Source organism: Nomascus leucogenys, chromosome 21 (assembly GCF_006542625.1).
Source record: "Nomascus leucogenys isolate Asia chromosome 21, Asia_NLE_v1, whole genome shotgun sequence".
Lineage (NCBI taxonomy): Eukaryota > Metazoa > Chordata > Mammalia > Primates > Hylobatidae > Nomascus > Nomascus leucogenys.
The window spans coordinates 63913773-63935333 of NC_044401.1; the positions used below are offsets into that span (position 1 = coordinate 63913773).

At 35.4% G+C, this 21561-nt stretch overlaps 1 protein-coding gene across 3 annotated transcripts in view; it reads right to left on the reverse strand.

Moving 5' to 3' along the window:
- CNTN6 (contactin 6) overlaps positions 1 to 21561 on the reverse strand; it is a 338762-nt gene that overhangs the window by 111493 nt on the left and 205708 nt on the right. For 2 of the 3 annotated variants that reach the window (XM_030802180.1, XM_030802181.1), the window contains exons 6-7: positions 14286 to 14489; positions 12118 to 12220 (exon numbers count right to left, since the gene is read on the reverse strand). In XM_030802180.1, coding sequence (XP_030658040.1) covers positions 12118 to 12220; positions 14286 to 14489 — 307 coding nt within the window. The remainder of the gene's footprint in view (positions 1 to 12117; positions 12221 to 14285; positions 14490 to 21561) is intronic. The other variant, XM_030802182.1, reaches the window with a different exon arrangement.

Here is a 21561-nt window from a genome sequence, read left to right on the forward strand (position 1 = left end):
AAAAATGTAGCAATAGCATCCTACTTAATGGTGATAAATTGGATGCTTTCATTTTGGATAGCGGAAAAAGGCAAGCATGTTTACTCTTACCACTCACTGTCATCATTGTATTGGAAATCCTAGCTGGTGCAATACTACAAGAAAAGGCAAAAAAAATGTATATAGATTGAAAAGAAGGAAATAATACTTGTTCCCAGGCAGCAATGAAAAATCCCAAAGAATTAACAAAAAATAACTCCAGCACTAATAAGTGATTATAGCAAGGCAACAAGATACAATGTTAATATATCAAAGTCAGTTAACTTTTGTTTATACCAGTAGTTAACAAATGGAATTTGAATTACACAATTAACATACAATGTCATTTATATTAGCACTAAAACATGAAATTCTAGGGTTTATATAAAATAGTATTTCAGAATTTATATGCAGAAAACTACACAATCTCATAAAATCAATTAAAAGAGATCTAAATAAGTGGAGAAATAGTCTGTGTTCATGGATTAAAAGACTCAACACTGTCAGCATGTCAAGTCTTCCCAACTTGATCAATAGATTTAAGTCAATCCCAATCAAAACCCCAACTGCTATTTCATGGATATAGACAAAATGATTCTAAGTTTGTATGGAAAGAGAAGGAAAGCAAAACAAAACAAAACAAAATAGCCAACACAATGCTGAAGAAGAAGAATAAAGGTGGAGTACTGACATTAGCTGACTTCAGGATTTACTGTAAAGCTACAGTAATTGAGGCAATGTGGTAATGGCAAAAGAATAGACAGAGCAATGGAACAAAAGAGATCCCAGGAATAGACCTATACAAATATAGTCAGCATATCTTTAACAAAGGAGCAAACGCAATACAGTGGAGAAAAATTTGTCTTTTTAACAGATACTGGAACAATTGGAAGTCCATATGTTATAAAATGAATAGTCCTAGAAGTCACATCTTTCACAAAAATTAATGCAAAATGGACCATCGATGAAAATGCAAAACATAAAGCTATAATAGCTCTAGAAGATGACAGAGGAGAATATCTAGGTAACCTTGGATATAGTGATGAGTTTTTGTATTTAACGCCAAAAGCAAGTTTCATTGGAAAAAAATTGATAACCTGCACATCATTAAAATAAAAACCTTGTGCTTTGTTAAGGACATTGTAAAGGAAATGCAAAGACAAGTCACAGACTGGGAGAAAATATTTGCAAAATGCATATCTGATAAAAGGCTTATGTTCAAAATATGCAAAGAATTCTTAAAGCTCAACAATAAGAAAATCAACATACCACTTAAAAACGTAGAAAAGATGTAAGCAGACATCTTACTAAAGAAGATAAATAGCAAATAATCACATTAGAAGATGTTCACATCTTTTGTCATTAGAGAATTACCAATTGAAACAACAAGGAAATACCACTATACATCTGTTAGAGTGGCTAAAAAACAAAACAAAACAAGCTCACACAATATGAAATGCTGGTGTAGATTAAGAGAAATCAAAATTCTAATTTATTACTGATGGTATTGCAAAATGGAACAGCACTGTGTGGAGTGGAAATTTACTGATCAGTAAGTGGAGGAGAGCAGAGTGATCCATGTGGATTAGAGTTGGAGACAACAGCAAGATCATATGTTTAACTTAACATAATACAAATAGATGTATATAGAAATATTTATAGATATATGTACATAATAAGTAGTATATACACACATATTTCTTTCCTCTGTCATCTGAAAGCACCTAAATAAATGACACTCTAGTAGCAACTAGCACACCTAGTACCCAGATATTGGTTTCTAATGTCATTCTTCAATAAAAAAGAACCTATCCTTGGCGACATGACTGCTTCTATGACTAGGGCATGAAAAATACAAGATGAACCTGGAACATCTTTAATGCTAGTAAATAAGAAAGTGCTAATAGGCACACACACACACACACACACAACACCCCATACATTGATGAGTGCATAACAAAGGGCACAAGATCCAACTTAAAAGGCTCCCAATGGCAAAAGCTAAAACAACTTGAGTAGCAAAATAAACAAAGTAGCACAGAATTACAACCCAAAGTCTAAAATAATTATACGTGAGTCAGTACTGACATAAGTAAATTATTAAATATTAATAAATGAGGAAGAAGTGACACATTTCACAGGTAGAAGAATTCTGTAGGTTCATTATTCTGCAGAAGGTGAAGCACAACACTCTATTCATCAAGTGTGGACTACACATAGTCACCCATTTCCAAAGAGTCAGTATGGAGTGGGAGAAAAGAGTAATTTTACAGTGGAGAACCCTGATAAAAAGTATTTCAGCCAGGCAATCAAGGCCAGCATCATCTGTCATAAATCATTTTGATAAACTTGATATGCAATGAAAATTGTTCCTTACCTTTATGTTCTTCCTCTCTGAAGCTTGTAACCCCAGTCTAATTATGACAAATATAGACATATTCTAACAGAGGGGCAGCCTACAATAAACTGACTACCACTCCTCAAAACTGTCGAGGACATCAAACACAAGAAATGTCTGAGATTCTGCTACAGACAAGAGACTAATGAGACAAGAAAACTCGATGTAATATGGTACTCTGGATGGAATCTTGGAATAGAAGGGCATAAATACCAAATAAATTTGAATAAAATATGGACTTTATAATAATCAGACATCAGTATTGGCTGATTAATTGTAACAAATGCATCATAATAATATAAGATGTTAGTAATAAGGGAAATTATGTGGGGGGTTATATTGGACCTCTCTGTACTATCTGTTAAATATTTCTGTTCTAAAACTATTATTTAAAATCCATTAGTTAAAAAATGTATTTCTGAACAGAGGGGAAAAAAGGAAGAAATAATTTTCCATTTCTCAGAAATACAAGATGCCCTTAAATAATAGCCTAAAATTAGCTCTGCTAAAGAAATGACAGTGACCCTCTCCAGTCTCTATTTGATAAAGGGCAGCGTGGGAAAAAGATAATCAGTAAAGCTCCCAAAGTGAGGATCCTTGACTCTTCCTTCACCGAAAGTCTGGAAGGAAAGAGCTGATCCCAGGAGAAATGTGTGATCGCACATTGTTACATCAATCTTATTTTCATTAGCCTGCAACCCCCCCGGGGCCTTTATATAATCGTCTTTATCTCCCAGGGCCAGGTGTCTGTCCTTTGGAGAATCCCTCCTGACTGACTACCCAAATGAAGAAATGAACGAATTAATGATGGAATGAGGTATTCAATAAATATTTGCTAAGTGAATGAATAATTGGTGCTCAATTTGTCAAATGAGTGAGTGAGAAAATGTCAGTAACCCTTAGAAAGATTGAACAGAATTTAAAATGATACATCTATTCTTCTGGGGAAGTCCCTTAACACAAAAATATAATACAGAAGCCATTTCGCTCCTTCTTATATGTTCCCTTTTACCTCCTCAGTCAAAGCAGCTTTGACAATTCCCAGGATTAATAAAGTAGTTACTATTTAATGCCTATTATGGGTCAGGAACCTTAGTAAGTAAGCTTAATAGTATTTCCAGTCCTTACAAAAATTCTGCTGTATCTATTTATTCTCTCTCTATCATTTTTGCCTTCCTTATACACATAAGAAAACTGACCAAGGTCATCCAGCTATTGACAAGTGAAGTTAAGACTTTAATCCTGCTCTATTTGAACTTAAAGTCCACACTTTTCAGCACACCATTTGCCTTCAAATGCTAGTAAATTCCTGAATAAATTATTTATTGCTAGGTTGAGTGCTTGTTTATGTGACAGCGTGGTGGGGTTAATGTTATCTTTCAATTTCTGAATAACTGGCTTGAAGATTTTTTAGTTCTCAGATTTGTGAGCATGGTCAACAGAGGTGAGTGTTCTATAGAGTTTACTTTATTATTTTATGCCAAGCAATACCATGTCATGTTAAAAAAAAAGTTATTGATAATATCATGTTATAGAAAAAGCCATTAGCAAGAATCTAAAGATTAGGTTTCAGTATACATTTCTGGAGTGAATGGGGTAAACTATGCCTAGGAAGAGATTCTGTTCTCTAGCTACTCAACTCAATGAGGGGAAACAAAAGGAAAACAATTTTTTAGACATCCAGTTTCAAAATCATTAAGATACCTGAGTGATTAAAACAATAAACCAAAAATAATTGCTAAGGAACTGAAAAATTTCAGTGTGCCTAGCTTGATTTAAAAATGTTATTTTCATCTTAAGTGACTTGAAAAATCTTTCTGCAGTATAATCTGCAATGATGTCCACATTTGTAAGATGAAAAGCAAACACTATAAGAAATAGCTCCTCTGTCACCTGAAAATTCTGGAACACCTAACGACATCGTGGTAAGACTTCAGATTTGTTGCTTGACATTAATAGCCAAGCTGGGTATCTTTAGCTTCATAAATTAGAAAAAAATAAATAAGTTATACATGTACATATAAATATAGTCCTCTGTGTGAAGGCTTCAGAACACACAGGAACATTCAGTGCTGCTACTAATGTTATTTAGATTCCAGAACACTGACAGAAAAGTTACTAAACTAAGATTTTTTTTAAAAAGGGAAAATATGTTTGGTTCTTTATAAAAGCAGTATAATAGTTATGGGGGATATCAGTTTAATTTTTTCACTCAGCAAGAGCCCATATTTTTTTCAAAGGAGACGTACATATCTATCAATCAATCATACTACATTTGCATAACACCTATACAAGGAGCTTCTCAGGGTATTTCACAATACAATTAATTTGCAGCTTTCATAATTAAGAGTCTGCCATGTTAAACAAATGAGACAAAGCTGAGAGTTGAAAGCTGTGATCAGGTCAGCTCTGAAACTCCAACATAGAAAGTCAGTTACATATCCTCAAAGTCATAGCAATTAAAGTTAAGACAATTACTTGAAGCTTTGTCTTAATTATTCTTTACTCACACTAGCTTATAGTGGTTTAAGATTGTTAGATTATATGAGTAAACACTTCACCTATTCTTCTCTAGACCTCACTTTTTATACATCCTGTCTGCATGATGGTTTCTGTGACTGAAACTATGTTTTCTGAGTGCTACCTAATCAGGTATACCAGACTTTTAGAAATGGTGTACATTGCCATCATCATCTATAAAACAATAAGGTGTATAACCCTGATTTTTGATGTTTTCGGAAACACATTTTTCTTCTCATTAAAACACAGCTTGAATTTTTACAAGTTTATCTTTTGAATTTTGGGATTTTTTTGGGTTTTTTTTTGAGACGGAGTCTCATTCTGTCGTCAGGCTGCTGGAGTGCAGCAGCACGATCTCAGCTCACTGCAACCTCCGCCCTCTGAGTTCAAGCAATTCTCCTGCCTCAGCCTCCTGAGTAGCTGGGATTACAGGTGCCTGCCACTGCACCCAGCTAATTTTTTGTATTTTTAGTAGATACGGGGTTTCATCTTCTTGGCCAGGCTGGTCTTGAACCCCTGACCTCGTGATCCACCCGACTTGGCCTCCCAAAGTGCTGGGATTACAGGTGTGAGCCACCGTGCCCGGCCAAGGGTCATTTTTAATATATAAAATTAAAACTTACTTGTTGCTGGAATATTAGTTATTATAGATAATATACATGGGAAATATAGATTATAATTCCATTCCCCAGATAAAGCATTTTTTAACATTTTGCTGAATTTTTTCAAGCCTTTTCCCCATAAAATATTTACATAATTGAGGGTCACACTACATCTGCACATGGAAGATTAAGTAAGTCAGATACTTAGAAGTTAATTCAATATAAATATGAAGGGGTTATAAGCATGAGTTTTGAAGTCAGAATCTATGAGATGTAGATTTGAATCCCAGATATGCAACTTATATTGGTTAAGTCACTTAATTTATCTAAGCCTCATTGTATTTACCTTCATAATTAGTATTTCAAAAACAGTGAAAAACTAGACAAATACATGAAAAAAAACACCCCTCTTTCTGGAACTTGAACAATTGGCAACACAAAAGTATTATCTTGAAAGAGGGGAAATAAATGAAGTAAGGTTTTGGTAGCCCTTATTTTCTGTGTAGAGACACTTTCCATCCAGATCAGGGAGTAGGTAGGGGAGACATAAGTAGTAAAGTACTGTGTCACTGAGCTGAGAAGACAAAGATAAAATTTGGAGAGGCTGAAGTGGCTGGAATTGCAGAGCACAGTGTTAGAAAGAATGGCATTACTCACATAATGTGCTCTAAAGATCTGCATAGGAGTGTCACATGAGGCTGGGCAAAGAATAATTTCCAGAGCTCAAATAGGCCTGGAAGACATGAGAGCTCCACTATGCCAGAGAAGAAAAAGTTGGTGAACATTTGAAGCATTCACTTGGGGATTTCATCTTAGTAGTAAACTAGCCTTAATAACCACAGAAAACTCGAGGATTCACAGTAGTGTAACAACTGCCTATCAAAATAAAGTTCAAAAAGCTTTTTTATAAATACACCACAATTTAGCATTCAACAACATGACATTTATGATGTCTACTATTCAATCTTAAATTACTAGATATCCAAACAAGCAGAAAAATGAGAACTGTGACTAGGAGAAAAAGCAGCCAATAGAAGCAGACCCACAAATAACTGAGATGATAGAATTAGCAAGCAAGGACTTATTTAGGGCTCCTATATAATTACAGTGCAGAGAATTACAGCTGAAATAACTGCAAGCTTTAGATGCTATTTAAGAAAGAGTCTCTAGGGAAACCTAAGGGCAAGAGTGGAGATAAAAGCAAAGGTACTAGCTAAAATTTAACCTCTGATGCCACAGCTAGACCCAACAGTAATTACAGCCTAACCCTTGCTGGAAAAACATAAAACCTCACACTAAAACTTTAGTTATCGAAGTTCCTTTAATCTGATATAATAATGTCCAGGATTAAAAAAAAAAGTACAAAGCATGCTATAAAACAGTCTGAAGAGACAAAACAACCATGATAACTAGACTCAAATACAATGAAAATTTTAGGACCATCAGGCTGAGGATTTAAAATTGAACTAGTTATTATTAGAGAGTAATTTTAAATTACTATAATTAATATATTAAGGGCTATAATAAAAAAGTGAACAGCATACAAGAACAAATGGATAATGTAAGCACAGAAGACAATTCTAAGAAAGGATCAAAAGGAAATGCTGGAAGTAAAATATGTTATAATACAAATGAGGGATGCCTTTGATGGGCTCATCAGTAGACTGAACATAGCTAAGGGGGAAGTAAACGAATGACAAGCAGTATCAACAGAACTACCCAAACTGAAATGCAAAGATAAAAATAATTTAAAAATTTAAAAAGATTAAGAACTTGGACAGAAGGGAGATTACAAATGGCATAAAAGATAATGTAAAACAAATATTAAAAGGAGAAAAAAGCAAACAAATAAATGTTTAAAGTAATCATGCCTGAATAGTTTTCAAAAATAATGACAAACACCAAACCATAGATTCAGGAATTTCAGAGAAAACAAAGCAAGATAAATAAATAACAAAAATAATCTACAACCTCAAGAGAAAAAATATTCCCAGTGATAGGGGGTGATATTTCCTAGTTATGTGAGCACATGTATGGGGTACGTTAAACAAACATTTAATGAAAGCCAATTTTTATTTCAGGAGCTCTCTTATGTCCTAAAAATAAAAAATTTAATAAGATCTGGCAGTGGAGCTGGTCTTTCTATATTTTCATTTCCTTTTCCTTCTACCCAACTATTGATTTCCTTCCTCCCTCTTCTCTCTCTCTTTCCCCCATCTATTAAAATATATACATCTTAGTTTAATAAATGCGTAGTCTATAGCTTAAATAGCAGTCAATAATTACTAATGTAATAAGAAAAAAATATTTGATTTTATTCCTCAAGTCAACTAGCTTTTCTCAGCTTTGAGGTTATGCAACATCTTACAAAAGAGTAAAGTACCTCACAAAGTAGACAGGAAGATTTAGAAGGATTAGCAAAAGGGAGTCCCCACATTTGGGAAAAATAATGACTAAAACCAAATGCTGCACAGCAATATTTTTATGAAGAGATGTTAGAGAATATGATTTATAATAAACACTCAATAGACTTTATAAAAACACTTGGCAACAAACTTATAGATTTATAATTCTGAAGATAAGACGTTTGATTGTTTTATTTTCAGATTGTTAATTATACCTATAACATAATTAATCTTCTAGTGAGTGTGTTGCTTTTCATGTTTGTTAATTTTATATATTTAGGAGACAATATGGCATTTGGTAAATACCGTAATTCATAATGGACTAAAAGGCATTTTCAGTATGTTTGCAATGGGTCAAAGATAATTTAATTTGTTTTCTGAAAACTATTGGCAAGCATATATAAAACTCTTTTTGGTAGTAACTCACATTTGTAAGTTTTCCAAAGTAGTCAAAGTATTTTCACATACATTTTGTTGTTTTGAAGAAATGAGAAATGTATCTGCACTCCAATTACACAAAATGTAACATTGTTATACAGGGCATTTTAACACTACCACTTTGACCGAGTAGATGCTTCAGACTTTCCATTTTTACCCCAAGGTATTTCAATTCTATGTTAATGCCTTCATTTAATAAACATAATCTCAACGTTGATTAATTTTGTTAGATAACAAATTAGGGAGTGTACTCCATTAAATCAAGAATTTCCTTGATAATTTTCTATGAGGTATGGTTTGGTAATTTATATTATTTTCCTATTCCCATTTAACATTATTTCATGTTCAACAGTTATTTTCTGCATAAACTTAACCTGATTTATTTATCACGGGTTTTCTTTTGTACATACACATCAGATTTTACATTTTGAGAGTTTTTTAAACTATTAATTTTCCAACTCAAATTTTTCTGGGTCACATATTTCTAGTTTAAATTTTGTCAAAAGTTTAGGAGCCGGGCGCGGCAGCTCACGCTTGTAATACCAGCACTTTGGGAGGCCGAGGCTGGTGGGTCACGAGTTCAGGAGTTAGAGGCAAGCCCGGCCAACACAGTGAAACTCCATCTCTACTATAAATACAAAAATTAGCTGAGTGTGGTGGCAGGCGCCTGTAATCCCAGCTACTTGGGAGGCTGAGGCAGGAGAATCACTTGAACCCGGGAGGCAGAGGGTGCAGTGAGCCGAGATCATGCCACTGCACTCCAGCCTGGGCAACAGAGTTAGACTCCATCTCAAAAAAAAAAAAAAAAAAAAAATTAGGGACTCCTGTATGTTTTTAAAATTATAAATTTTACCTTGTGCAATTTAATAATGTGTTGATTATTTCCATCACCATGGGGTTAATAGAAAATAAGACACTACTTTACTTATTTTTAAATTATTCCATATACCTCATATATTCCAAGCTTCATTTTTCCTGATTAGATCTTATCACGTATCTGGTTAAATACATTTGTGTGTGGAGAAAGAAAGAGAGAGGGAGGGAGAAAGAGAAAGGGAATGTAGCACAGGTTTACACTTGGTCAATTCAGGTAGAGTATATGATGTCCATGTGTTACTCTTTCAGCTTTTCTATAGGTTTGAATAATATAAAAATAAATAAATTTAAGAAACTGGTATGTAAGCAGTTCAAAAACTATATTGATCATGTTATCTCTCTCTTTCTTTCTTTCTTCTTCCTTTTTTTTTTTTTTTCCCAGAACTGACCCTAATTGCTCCTTTCTCTCTTACACTGTCATCAATCCTGAGACAGAGAGAACAGGACTGGGCTGGGAAAGATAATTTATACCCCCTCTGAGACACCTACTCTCCTTTGAACATCCTCACTAACTGAAACATTGTTTATATAAAAGTAGTATGTGGCTGGCGCGGTGGCTCACGCCTGTAATCCCAGCACTTAGGGAGGCTGAGTCGGGCGGATCACGAGGTCAGGAAATGGAGATCATCCTGGCTAACGTGGTGAAACCCCGTCTCTACTAAAAACACACACACACACACACACACAAAAATTAGCCAAGCATGGTGGTGGGTGCCTGTAGTCCCAGCTACTTGGGAGGCTGAGGCAGGAGAATGGCGTGCACCCGGGAGGCGGAACCCGGGAGGCAGAGCTTGCCGTGAGCTGAGATGGAGCCACTGCGCTCCAGCCTGGGCAACAGAGTGAGACTCCGTCTCAAAAAAAAAAAAAAAAAAAAAAATAGAACGAAATTTAGATTTTGGTTTTAGAATAATTCAATGAGCATTTATTACATAAATGCCAAGGCTTAATGTTTTAACATGTATTATCCATTCTAATCTTCACAACAAACATACAAGGTAGGAATCATCATAACTCCTTTGGGATGAAAATATGGTAATTCGTAGAGATTATAAGCATGTTTGCTAATAATCAAATAACCCTTGAGAAAATTGGGAAGTGAATCTGTCTCCCAGGATTTCAAAAGCAGTTGTCTTACTAATTAGTTAGAAGTTCCTAAATTCAGAATTTAAAAACAGGTGGGCCTAGGTTTGAATTGCTTGCTTCCTTTGAATAGAAACATAAAATTGAACAGGTTACTTCTCCAATCTGAGCTTCAGTTTCTCATATATAATGAAAACATAACTTGCCCTGCAAGATTATGACAATTATGTATATTGCATCATAAATAGTTATAGTTGCTTAGCGAATGAAATTATTTTCATTAGATTCTTGAGAAATAGCCTTAACATTTTCAATAATTTTATTGTGGAAGACCATTTTTTAATTTCAGGAATCTATATTTCCTGATGCCAAATATGATTAAATAAGCTATTAATATTCTTTTCAGATACTCTCTTTCATTGGTTTTCTTTTAAAATTAATTATCTAATTATCAAAGAATTTGATGACATTTAATATTTTTATAAACCTTAACTTCTGAAAAAGCCTGAAAATGGTGAAAGTTCATCATGTCTTAAAAGGCAGACAATTAAAAACGGATGTAAAGCCCCTATTTGTCACTTTAAGAATCATTTAATCAATCAATAATAATTTATTTGATAAATGCTATGAGACTCATACTGTATGAAAATAAAATACGGTCTCTTAAATCCACGAGCAATGACTATTCTGAGAAATATGATTCAAACATATGCAAAACTCCATCTATAGAAAACAAACTAAGATTTAGTAACTACCATTATTTGGATTGCTGAGTATGTTTAACTTAATAAAATGACTGAGACATTTAAGGATGTTTTCCAGAATTTTGAGACTAAGTCACTATTTCTAAATGTGATGGCCACATTAGGAATAGACTTTGGATTTAGAGGTAAGCCCTTCAAGCTTACCTCCGAGTCAGTCAAGTCTTTTACTATTCAAAGTACGTTCTGTTTACAAGAAGCATGACTAATATTTGGGAGCTTTTTAGAAATGGAGGAACCAAACATCACCCTAGACCTCTAGAGTCAGAATATGAATTTAACCATGTCCCCAGGTAACTCACATGCATACTAACATTTGAAAATGACAGTCTAGTCTATCTGTCTCTTTTTTTTTTTTCTGGTGTTTATAGGCACAAAAATGAAATTTGTATACCTCCAAAAAGCAAAGAGGTGTTCTAGATATCCCATGCAAAAATGTAGGTATTTTCCTGGCTTAAAAGTATTCCAAACCTACTCCTCATAAATACTTATCTGAGTAAAACAAAATGCCTCCACTATCAGGGAAGGTTGGGCTCAATTCTAATTATCCACTATGAACAATGGACTTTAATTAGTCTTATTTTGGAAACAAGCAGTGGTTTGTTATTTATCAGAATTGTTGGTTAATTAAGCAAGGAAATACTCCAGGCAATGTATTTCTGGATGTAGGACAAGATGGAGTGAAGGATATGTGGACGGTTTAGTGACTTGCCCGTCATCTTATCCAAGTGCACTGATTCCCTTGAAATGTGCTGCCTAAATGGGTCTCATTATGCTTAAACTAAAGGAAATATCAGCACCTGTAGGGGAGAATTGCAGCCCTGATCATTTTCAATTGCAGGCCTGGTCATTGTCTCAGTATTAGACATGTTTGTTTAAATTCAAATCAGTAAGTTCCACTGTTGCCCAGCATTTGAAATCTACTTGGTAATTTACCTTAGAGCAATATTTGAATAACAAAAAGGTATTTAATAAAAAAAAAATTAATGCAACCAGGAAAACAAAAACAAAAACCTTACTTTCCAAGGGCAAAACATTCCAGTTTTACAGATGAATCCTTTGCAGCTTGTATAGTTTCAGGAAAACGCACTTCAATCTTTGGTTCATATTCCCCCATCACACCTGTTAAATATCAAAAGAGCTAGCAGCATTTCTGGAGAATAGAAGTTTTCTATGAAGTAAATGCTTCATTAACCAAAACCTGATTATTTCTTCTTAATGAGAGTTAGGGTTTTCAGTTAAGAATTGGATACATATAGATTCTAAAATGCTTCTGTGTTTTCAAAGAAGACACTTTTCTAGTGACATCCACATTTATCTATCTTTCAGGGAACTCAGAGAGCCAGATCTGATTAATAAAAAAAAAAAAAACACAGGATATTTTCAGCTAACACTGTTAGAAGTCCACTGCAGTAGGTCTTAGTCCAAAGTAACAGTAGTTCTGCAGCAAAACACATAAAGTCATCACATTAATTGAGATAAAAATGTAAATATTCACATATTAGTACAATAAGGTTTTGCTGTTAAATAAGTTTGCTGTACACCTATAAAAATTTAAGTTTTAAAATTTTCAATCCAAGGAACTGGGGATATGTGCTAAGAATAAGATAATGGTATAACCTATTGTAAATATACTACCTACCAGAGGAGTTGTAACAGAAATATATCTGTAGGCTATTCCCATTAACTTAATTAATTTAATCAGTGACATCTCAAGATTATTTAAATACTTTGATCATTTTTAATATATGTACCAAACTACAGAGTAATACATTCCTAAAATAAATATACTGTTGGTGGCTAATATAACTGCAGAAAACACAAAAATTACGAAATATATATGAAATAAAAATACTTCATTTTTAAGACTTAATCATTATAAACATTCAAAGAGGTTATGGTGAGAAGGTAGTGAGTACTACTTCATTCAACTAAGTTAGTAGGTTTTATTCTTTGTCACTTCCTTGACGTGTGATATTTCCTGCATGCTCACTTTTAAAAGAGGTTTGATTTTTATATTATATATAATACTTCTGCACTATTTTTCCTGTAAATGTATTCAAGGGAATAGAGGGGATAGAAGAAGGAAGGAATTAAGAAGGGAAGAAGCAGGAACTCAGAGTAGACAGGAAACAAAAAAAGGAAAAACGTGGTAGAATCTCCAAGCATAGTGTTGGCTCATGAATTCTTCTGGTCATAAATAGGAGTATTCATTGAAGGAGATAAATTGGACTTGGGAATAAGTCTAATGGTTGCTGAAATCTTAATGAAGACCTTGCAAATACATTTGGGTGGTTAGTGATTATAAAAGCTCTATTATAAGAACTCCTTCTATGGGACTTGTTCCACAATTCTGTTATCCTTTATTAGCATTATATTCTTGCTTTTCTTCAACTCTTCAGAGGGGAGAAAAACTCCATGAGGTATTGCATTTCAAGTCCTGAATACAATCATAAAATGCACCAACAAATTATCTACCTTTATGAATCCCACTGTGAACGTTTAATTAAAAAAACAACTAGAGAATTTTTCCACTTCAATGACTTCCTTAAACTTTCTGGCTCTCTAAATCTTGTACCAGCTATGACTTGACTAAGCTACAAAACTCGTCAGAGACTAGTCTGAATTATGTTCCTTGGAGGAATATAATTAGTATAAATCTTGTGTTTCATTCTTCTCTGGAATACTCATAATTAATGTTGGTTTGCTTTGCTTTCCTTGGATATGAACTTTTCCCTCCATTTTGCCAGACACGTAAATAAAGGGTGAACAAAAAAAGGGCAAATATGGAAAAAAGGGGGCATTAAAAAGTAGCTGCAACATATGTTCATTAAAAATATATGGATTCAATTGTATGTTTGGCAGCACCCACACGTGCACACATACACACACGCCAACTCCCCCGAACATCATTTTTGTTTTTACAAAACAGTCTTTAAGCAAAAAAAAGACAAGTTGTTTCAATGCCAGAAAGGAGATGGCTTGGTATACCCAGAACCATGTCTACTGCACCATGTGGGTGAATTAGATAATTTTCCATTATATTTCTGGTTTACATATTTGTGAATTGAACCTAAACTCGTAATTTGGCTCCACCAAACAAGAAGGAAGCAGAAAGCTTTACGAATCTTCCCAGGCTTTAAGGGCCACAGATAAAGTATATTCCCAAGATAACTCATTATCTTACCATCCGTGCGCTGCACTAATGGAGTGGGTGGACCTTGAACACTTCTCTGGGCCTCTTTGTTTGTTATAAAGCAAGTGTAGTTGCCCACATCTGATGGTTCCACTTTGGCAATGTACAAGTTTCCCGTCTCTTGAGATACAAATCGCCTATTGTCCTCTTGGACGTATAAGGGGTTATCATTGAAGGTCCATGCATAAGATAAATCTGAAAAACAAGGGAAAAAAAACAAAACAAAACCATACTGTCCTTACTGCATTCATTCATATCTGAAAATTCTTTGTCCTACTTCCCCATAATTAGAAGAAAATTGTGCCTCTATTTGCTCAGTTGATAGCTGTCATCTGGTGTAATTGTAATATTCCCTTATATTGAAATATAGCTCAGATTGGATGATAAATTATGTGGGCACTCTCCCCATCATTGACTTTTTGGGATTAAGGATGTAACAATAGGATGTTATGGAAATAAGTGGATGAGTTTATTAAGAAATGCCATAAGATCTATAAAGTAATAACGGTTCCAAATGTACACTGAATTCTTTCAGAAAAACTTATGCTGCTTCAAAGCAGTTTTTCTCAATGCATTATCAGAAGAATTAAACCTACGTACAGGTACTTGCTAAAAATTTAACTTAAAAATTTAAGTTCAAGAAGTCTACCACAGACCTTGAAGTTCACTCATTTGATCATTACATAATTTCTTTTTTATTTTTATAGAGATGGGGTCTCACTGTGTTGCCCAGGCTGGTCTCCAACTCCTGAGCTCAAGTCATTCTCCTGCTTCAGCCTCCCAAAGTGCTAGGATTACAGGCATGAGCCACTGCACTGGCCTGATTATTACATAATTTTAAGCAGCTATTCTGTGACAGTTTTAGGTCTTAGAGTAAAACCAAACAAAACCTGTGCCCTATAAAGGTCAAACCAGTTACTGCTAATTGCCAATAATGTTGATAATCTCAAAGTAGGATGACATATGCTTTGACAAAGGCATTATAGGGAGCCCAGAGAAGGAGCCTAGAATGTTATGTCATCAGAAAAGACTTCTAAGAAGTAATTCCATTTTGAAACCAGCAGGATAAACTAGAGCTATGCAAGTGACAGAGGAGTCGACAAGCATTTCTCCGAGTAACTATCAAGAGCATGAAGATGAAACAGGGCACACATTACTTTTACTGAACATCAATCAATCCATCTCTGGAAATCTTGTGGGTAACTGTATAAATGACATAATGAGCATATGTTAAAATGCACAGAACTTGTGTTCTGTTTAATCACTTGTGACCATTATATACCCCCTGTAACCATCATTCCCCAAGTAAAATAAGGAACATTTCCATGTCTTCAGAAATTTTCTCCTGTTTTTTTTCTACCGCTGCAACCACTACTGGATTTCTATCATCATAGATTATTTCTGCTGTCATTTGTATGTCATAATAAAACAAACAGAATGTACTATTTTATGTCTGATTTATTTCATTTCACATAATTTTAAGGTGCACCTATTGTTTTCAGGACTATAAGTCATTTCTTCCTTTATATTGTGGATAGTATTCCATTTTAGGAATATTCCATAATTTGATTAGGCACCTTCCTGTTGATGAGCATTTGGATTATTTCCAGATGGAAGTCATTATGTATTAGGCTGAAATAAGCATCCTTGTCTAAGACTGTCTGTGTACATTTTCATTTTCCTTGGCTAGATTCCTAGGAGTAAGCCATAATGTAGATGTATGTTTAACTTTATAAGAAATGACAAAAGAATTTTTTAAAGTGGTTGTACCAGCTTATACTTCCACCGGCAATATTTGAGAGTTCCAGTTGTCCCATAACCTCACAAAAATCATGTGCTGTCAGTTTCTTTTTTTTCAGCCAGAAATCTGTGAGCAAAGGCAAATATTCATATGCATTAAAGCTTTGTGAATATAATTCTTCCTGAAGCTAAGACATTAGGTGTACTGTGGAAACTAGGTAGAATAGAACTATGTTTAGGGAAATAGAAAAATATAGCTGGTCCAAAGGGGACCCCCAAAATAGGCAGAGTATATAGGTACTCAGGGTGGAGAAGGGGAATATACTACAACTAAGTCAAAAAAAGTCTTCACTTGGATGGACCCTTATACACTTTGGAATTATAGCTCACAAGGGAGTAGTTTATGCATCTTGGAGCCTCTTGTCCAAACAGAGAGCTGAGTTGCTATTTGCCAACTGTACTTACATTAAAAACTGGCACAGAAGCAAGCCATGGCAGAGACAAAAGAAGCTAATTATTTCTGATATGTTCCGGTAGGCTTCCTCAGCTGGGAACAGACCACATGAAACATTCTTCACTACCCTTATTAAATTTAAATTCCCAAAAGGAAAAGGTGGCAAAACAAACTGACAGCTATTTTGGATTTAAATCTGATCTATAGAGACAAACTCTTGAAAATGGGAACGAGGGAATATTGTCATCTTGTCATCCCTTCCATCAAGAAAAAAAAAATGTATGAAGCATGAACCATACACTTAAGGAATGACATTTTAGGAAGGAAGAAATAAAGGAAAAAAGGAGAAAGAAAAAAGGGAGAAAGAAAAGGTGGAAGGAAGGAAAGAGAAAGAAGGAAAAAGTTAATCTATTAATAGTGGGGTGGAGCAAAATAATTAATTTCTCACAACAATTTATAAATGATGTCAGTAAAAAGAAATTTGTCTCTGCAGACAGAACCCTGATATCATTCCCAGGAATGAAGAAGACATGAAGTAAAGATTTGACTAGGATCAACAGGAACACAGTAAATGCTACTTGTGCATGAAGTGAGAAAATGCAGAAAGTGTCATTAAACCACAAAAGTAGTGTCATGTGGGAAAAAAACCTAAGCAGCATTGTTATGTAAAAAGCATGTTATGAGTGTGGGAACTTGTGTGTGTGTGTGTGTGTGTGTGTGTGTGTGAGTGTGAGATATGTTTATGCAAATTCTTACATTTAAAAACCTGGAGATGTATACAGTGATTTTCTCAGAGTGAGTGGAGGGAAATACAAAAGGCTTTTACTCTCTTTGTAATGTGTTTCTGTCATATTATAATTTTAAATTACTATGCATTTTTTGTGTAAATGGAAGAAAGAATCAACAGGATACGAATAGTGTCAGAAAGGCTAAACACTAGAATGAGCTGCAACTTGTAAAAACAGGGTGGATTACATTTCTTATTCTTACTCTGAACTGTTCAAATTGGTGTTTTATGTTTTATGCAGGCATTGATTCCCAAACCTGATGTACATTAGAATCACTAAAGAAGCTTGTTAAAATACAAATAGCTAACTCAATTCTTAGCAATTTAGTTTTATTTACTCTGTCTGAGCCAGGTATCATGGTATCTGTGTTTTCAACACCCTCCAAATGACGCATGCAATTGACTGAAATATTTTGTTCAGAACACCCATTATTGAAAGAGGAATTAAAAATCTCAAGTTTATCAAGAGATAACAAACAAAATGTAGCAAAAGCCAGTCACAAAAGAAAGTGATAAAACTTTGATTTTGCCTCTGGAAAAAAAGATTCTGGAAGCATATTACAGCTGTCTCTTTACATTGAAGGGCTGCCACATGCATAAAAAGTTAAATAAAACCCTCTCTATCAATGTCCAGAAGGCAAAAGTAGGACTCATGGCTGTTGGAGGTGACAGAATGCTGTTAGATTTAATATAATAAAGAACAGTCTAAATTTTAGAAGGATAGCAGTAGACGATTTACTAGGTAGTGAGCTCTTTATCATTAGACGTGATCAAGCAGAGTATGGATGAACACTACTTGGGATGTTGCAAAAAAAATTATTTTGACAATGGATGGGGGTTAGCCCTAAGCTTCTATGAATGGTTTACTCCACCCTCAACATTCCTTTGACCTCCCTAAGAATCTATACTTTTGGATCAAGTATGCATAAATGCAATTTGCTTTTAATTTTTGAAAAATGCTTTGAGATTCTTGTGCTGTTCTCACGTATTGAGTCTTTATTTTCTTTTGCAAGTCCCTACTGGAGTCTTTCATTATTCCATGTGGTATCTTGCTTCAAAGTTTCTTTACTGACGTCCTTTGCTGCCTCACTTCTAAGCCTGTTGCTGTTTCCACCAAAGAGATGCTCAAAGGGTTTTTGTTTGAAACCAGAGTCATCTAGATAGTAAATTTTTCTTCAATATAAAGAGGAAGGAAAAAATGTAGTTCAGATTCCCCTGTTGTCATTGACTCCTCATCTTTGAACCTTTTTCTGAAATAAAGACAATCTTGAGCAAATTCCCAGGGCCATGTCTCAGCTTACGGATCCTTATTCAATGCCTATTTGTGGGGAGAAATATGCTTTAGCTCTCTGAAATCCAATGTCACCCCTTTCACTTAACAGAAATTACAGTTTGCCACTAGTGCCCAAGAAATCTTTGTATTCTTCAACCTGTAATCTTGGGACCTGAGACTGTAATTTTCCTCTCTCCCTTGGTGAATTCATTTTTACCTTAGCTGCTAAAACTTTCCAATCTATTCCTACATGTGCTGTGTCCTTCTTTAATAGTGAGATATTTAGAAGCTGCTGGAAGAATCTAATCCAGAAATAGGGAAGATTACATAAAGATTAATAATAAATTCAGAAAAAGGCTTTCATTTCATCATGCCAGCAATTGCTTTACGAGGCTAAGGGTGCAAGAACTAACAGTATAAAGGTAATTTCCCAAAACTGTATTCATAACATGTGGGAGGAGTAGGGCTTGAACCTAGATCCTTCAGATGCCAGATCTTTGCTCTTTCCTTAATAATACTGCCAGAGGCGTCTGAACCAGAGCAACTCCATCTTGAATAGGGGCTGTGTAAAATGAGGCTGAAACCTACCGGGCTGTATTTGCAGAAAGTTAAGGCATTTTAAGTCACAGGATGAGATAGGAGGTCAGTACAAGATACAGATCATAAAGACCTTACTGATAAAACAGATTCAGTAAAGAAACCAGCTAAAACCTACCAACACCAAGAGCAATGACAGCGACCTCTGGCTGTCCTCACTGCTACACTCCCATTAGCGCCACAACAATTTATAAATGCCATGGTAGCATCAGAAAGTGACCCTATATGGTCTCAAAAGGGAACGTATATAATGATTATTTTGCCCATAATTAAGAAATAACCATAAAAATGGAAAACCAGCAGGCCTCAGGGCTGCTATGTCTATGGAGTAGCCATTCTTTTATTCCTTTACTTTCCTAATAAACTTGCTTTCATTTTACTCTATGGGCACACCCTGAATTCTTTCTTGTGCAAGATCCAAGAATCCTCTCATGGAGTCTGGATCTGAACCCCTTTCCCATAACAATAGCTTTCTACTTTTCAGGGTCTTTACAATTGATCCTCTTTTTCTGTGTTCATTTCGTCTCCTTAGCTCTTCCTCCTCACCTTTAACCTTCCTTCAAAACTCCCAAGCTCCACAAGTAACCAACCTTACTCACACTCTAAGACAAATGTTCCTCACTGTCCATTTCCTCCCCCATTAACATTGCCTGTCCTGCGTCCAATTTCTTAAGAACGTCATAGATAAATTAGTTAAACTGCCATTTGAAATTACTGTAAAGCACTTACTGCTAATATTAGCAGGGAGTAGAACATATATAAAAACTTGAATTTTCCCTCTTAAATGGGCCTCTCTGAAGCAGAGGTTCTAAAACTTCACCATGCATCAGAACCCCTTGGAAGACTTGCTAAACCACAAGCCACTGGGCTCCACCCTCAGACTTTGTGATTCAGTTAGCCTGGGGAGGAGCCAGGAAATCTGCATTGCTAACAAGCTCCCAGGTGATAATAACACTGCAGGGTCTGGAGCTACACTTTGGAAATCATTGATAAAAATGATAAAACTCACCGGGCACGGTGGCTCACACCTGTAATCCTAGCACTTTGGGAGGCCGAGGCGGGCAGATCACGAGGTCAGGAGATGGAGACCATCCTGGCTAACACAGTGAAACCCCGTCTCTACTAAAAATACAAAAAAATTAGTTGGGCGCGGTGGCTGGCGCCTGTAGACCCAGCTACTCGGGAGGCTGAGGCAGGAGAATGGCGTGAACCTGGGAGGCGGAGCTTGCAGTGAGCCGAGATCCTGCCACTGCACTCCAGCCTGGGTGACAAAGCAAGACTCCGTCTCAAAAAAAAAAAAAAAAAAGATAAAACTCAGTCTCCTCTGCATAATCATGCTGGGAAGGGAAACACCTGGATTTTGAATGGTGGACCACCTTGTATATTTGCGTTGGAGTGGTGTGTTGGAGCCTGGACAAAAGGCTGTTTCTTAGTTTATAAATTCATAAAATGTCTGGGATGGCAGGGATTTGTAAGACCTGCCAGCCCAGCCACTTCATTTTCACAAGTGAAGAAGCAGACGGGAATAGAGTTAGCAGCAGCTCTGGGAGTACAATCCAGGTGCCCTTTTGTGCCCTCTGAATTGGTGAAGATGTAAAGCTGCAAGTCTTTGCTGTCATAGTATTTCTCACCCTGCCCTGCTCCCTTCTCCCCATGGGCTGCCTCTGCCCAGTCATCTGAACAGCCAGCCTGCACTGGGGGCTTTTATCTATTTTGTTCCAGCATCAGCCACTGCTGTGCTTAATTTGTGTATCTTTTCATGGGGAAAGAAGAAAAAAAACCTTCCAAATTGGAAGTTTAAAAACCTTCCCATTTGGCTTTTCTTAATTAAATGTATAATTCATGAGCCACTTAGGTTGAAACCATTGAATTTTTAAATATTTTCTCCACCATCTATGACATTTATTGGTTATTAATGGTTGTGATGCATTTTCCCTGTGATGATTCAGCAGTAGCATTAGAGTTGAATGATAATTGTTCCTTCCTGGAGCATTTTTTTGTAGTTTCACAATGACTCCATCCTCTACAATTTTATTATTATTAGAAATAGCAGATCTGCAGTAAGCAATTGAAGACTCTATTCTGGTGCTCTCTCAAGCATACAACAAATCCTATTTTCCCCAGAGCATGATTATGTTTTGACATCTTTTACAGCCCTATGTCTTGTACTGTAATATTTAAAATACAAACAAGAAAGATATATGCAATTATACCCATTATATAGCATGTAATTTTTATTAGAGGAAAAATATCTCATGTGAAAGGGAACCATCATGATAAACATTGACACTGACAACTTCTATTGGCACTGTAGAACAGATCTCAAAATGGGTAGCATGTTTCCTGAGGCAGAAAATAAATGAGTAGAATAAAGAACTTGAAGTATAGTGTTCAGATTTACCGGGTAAATCCCCCC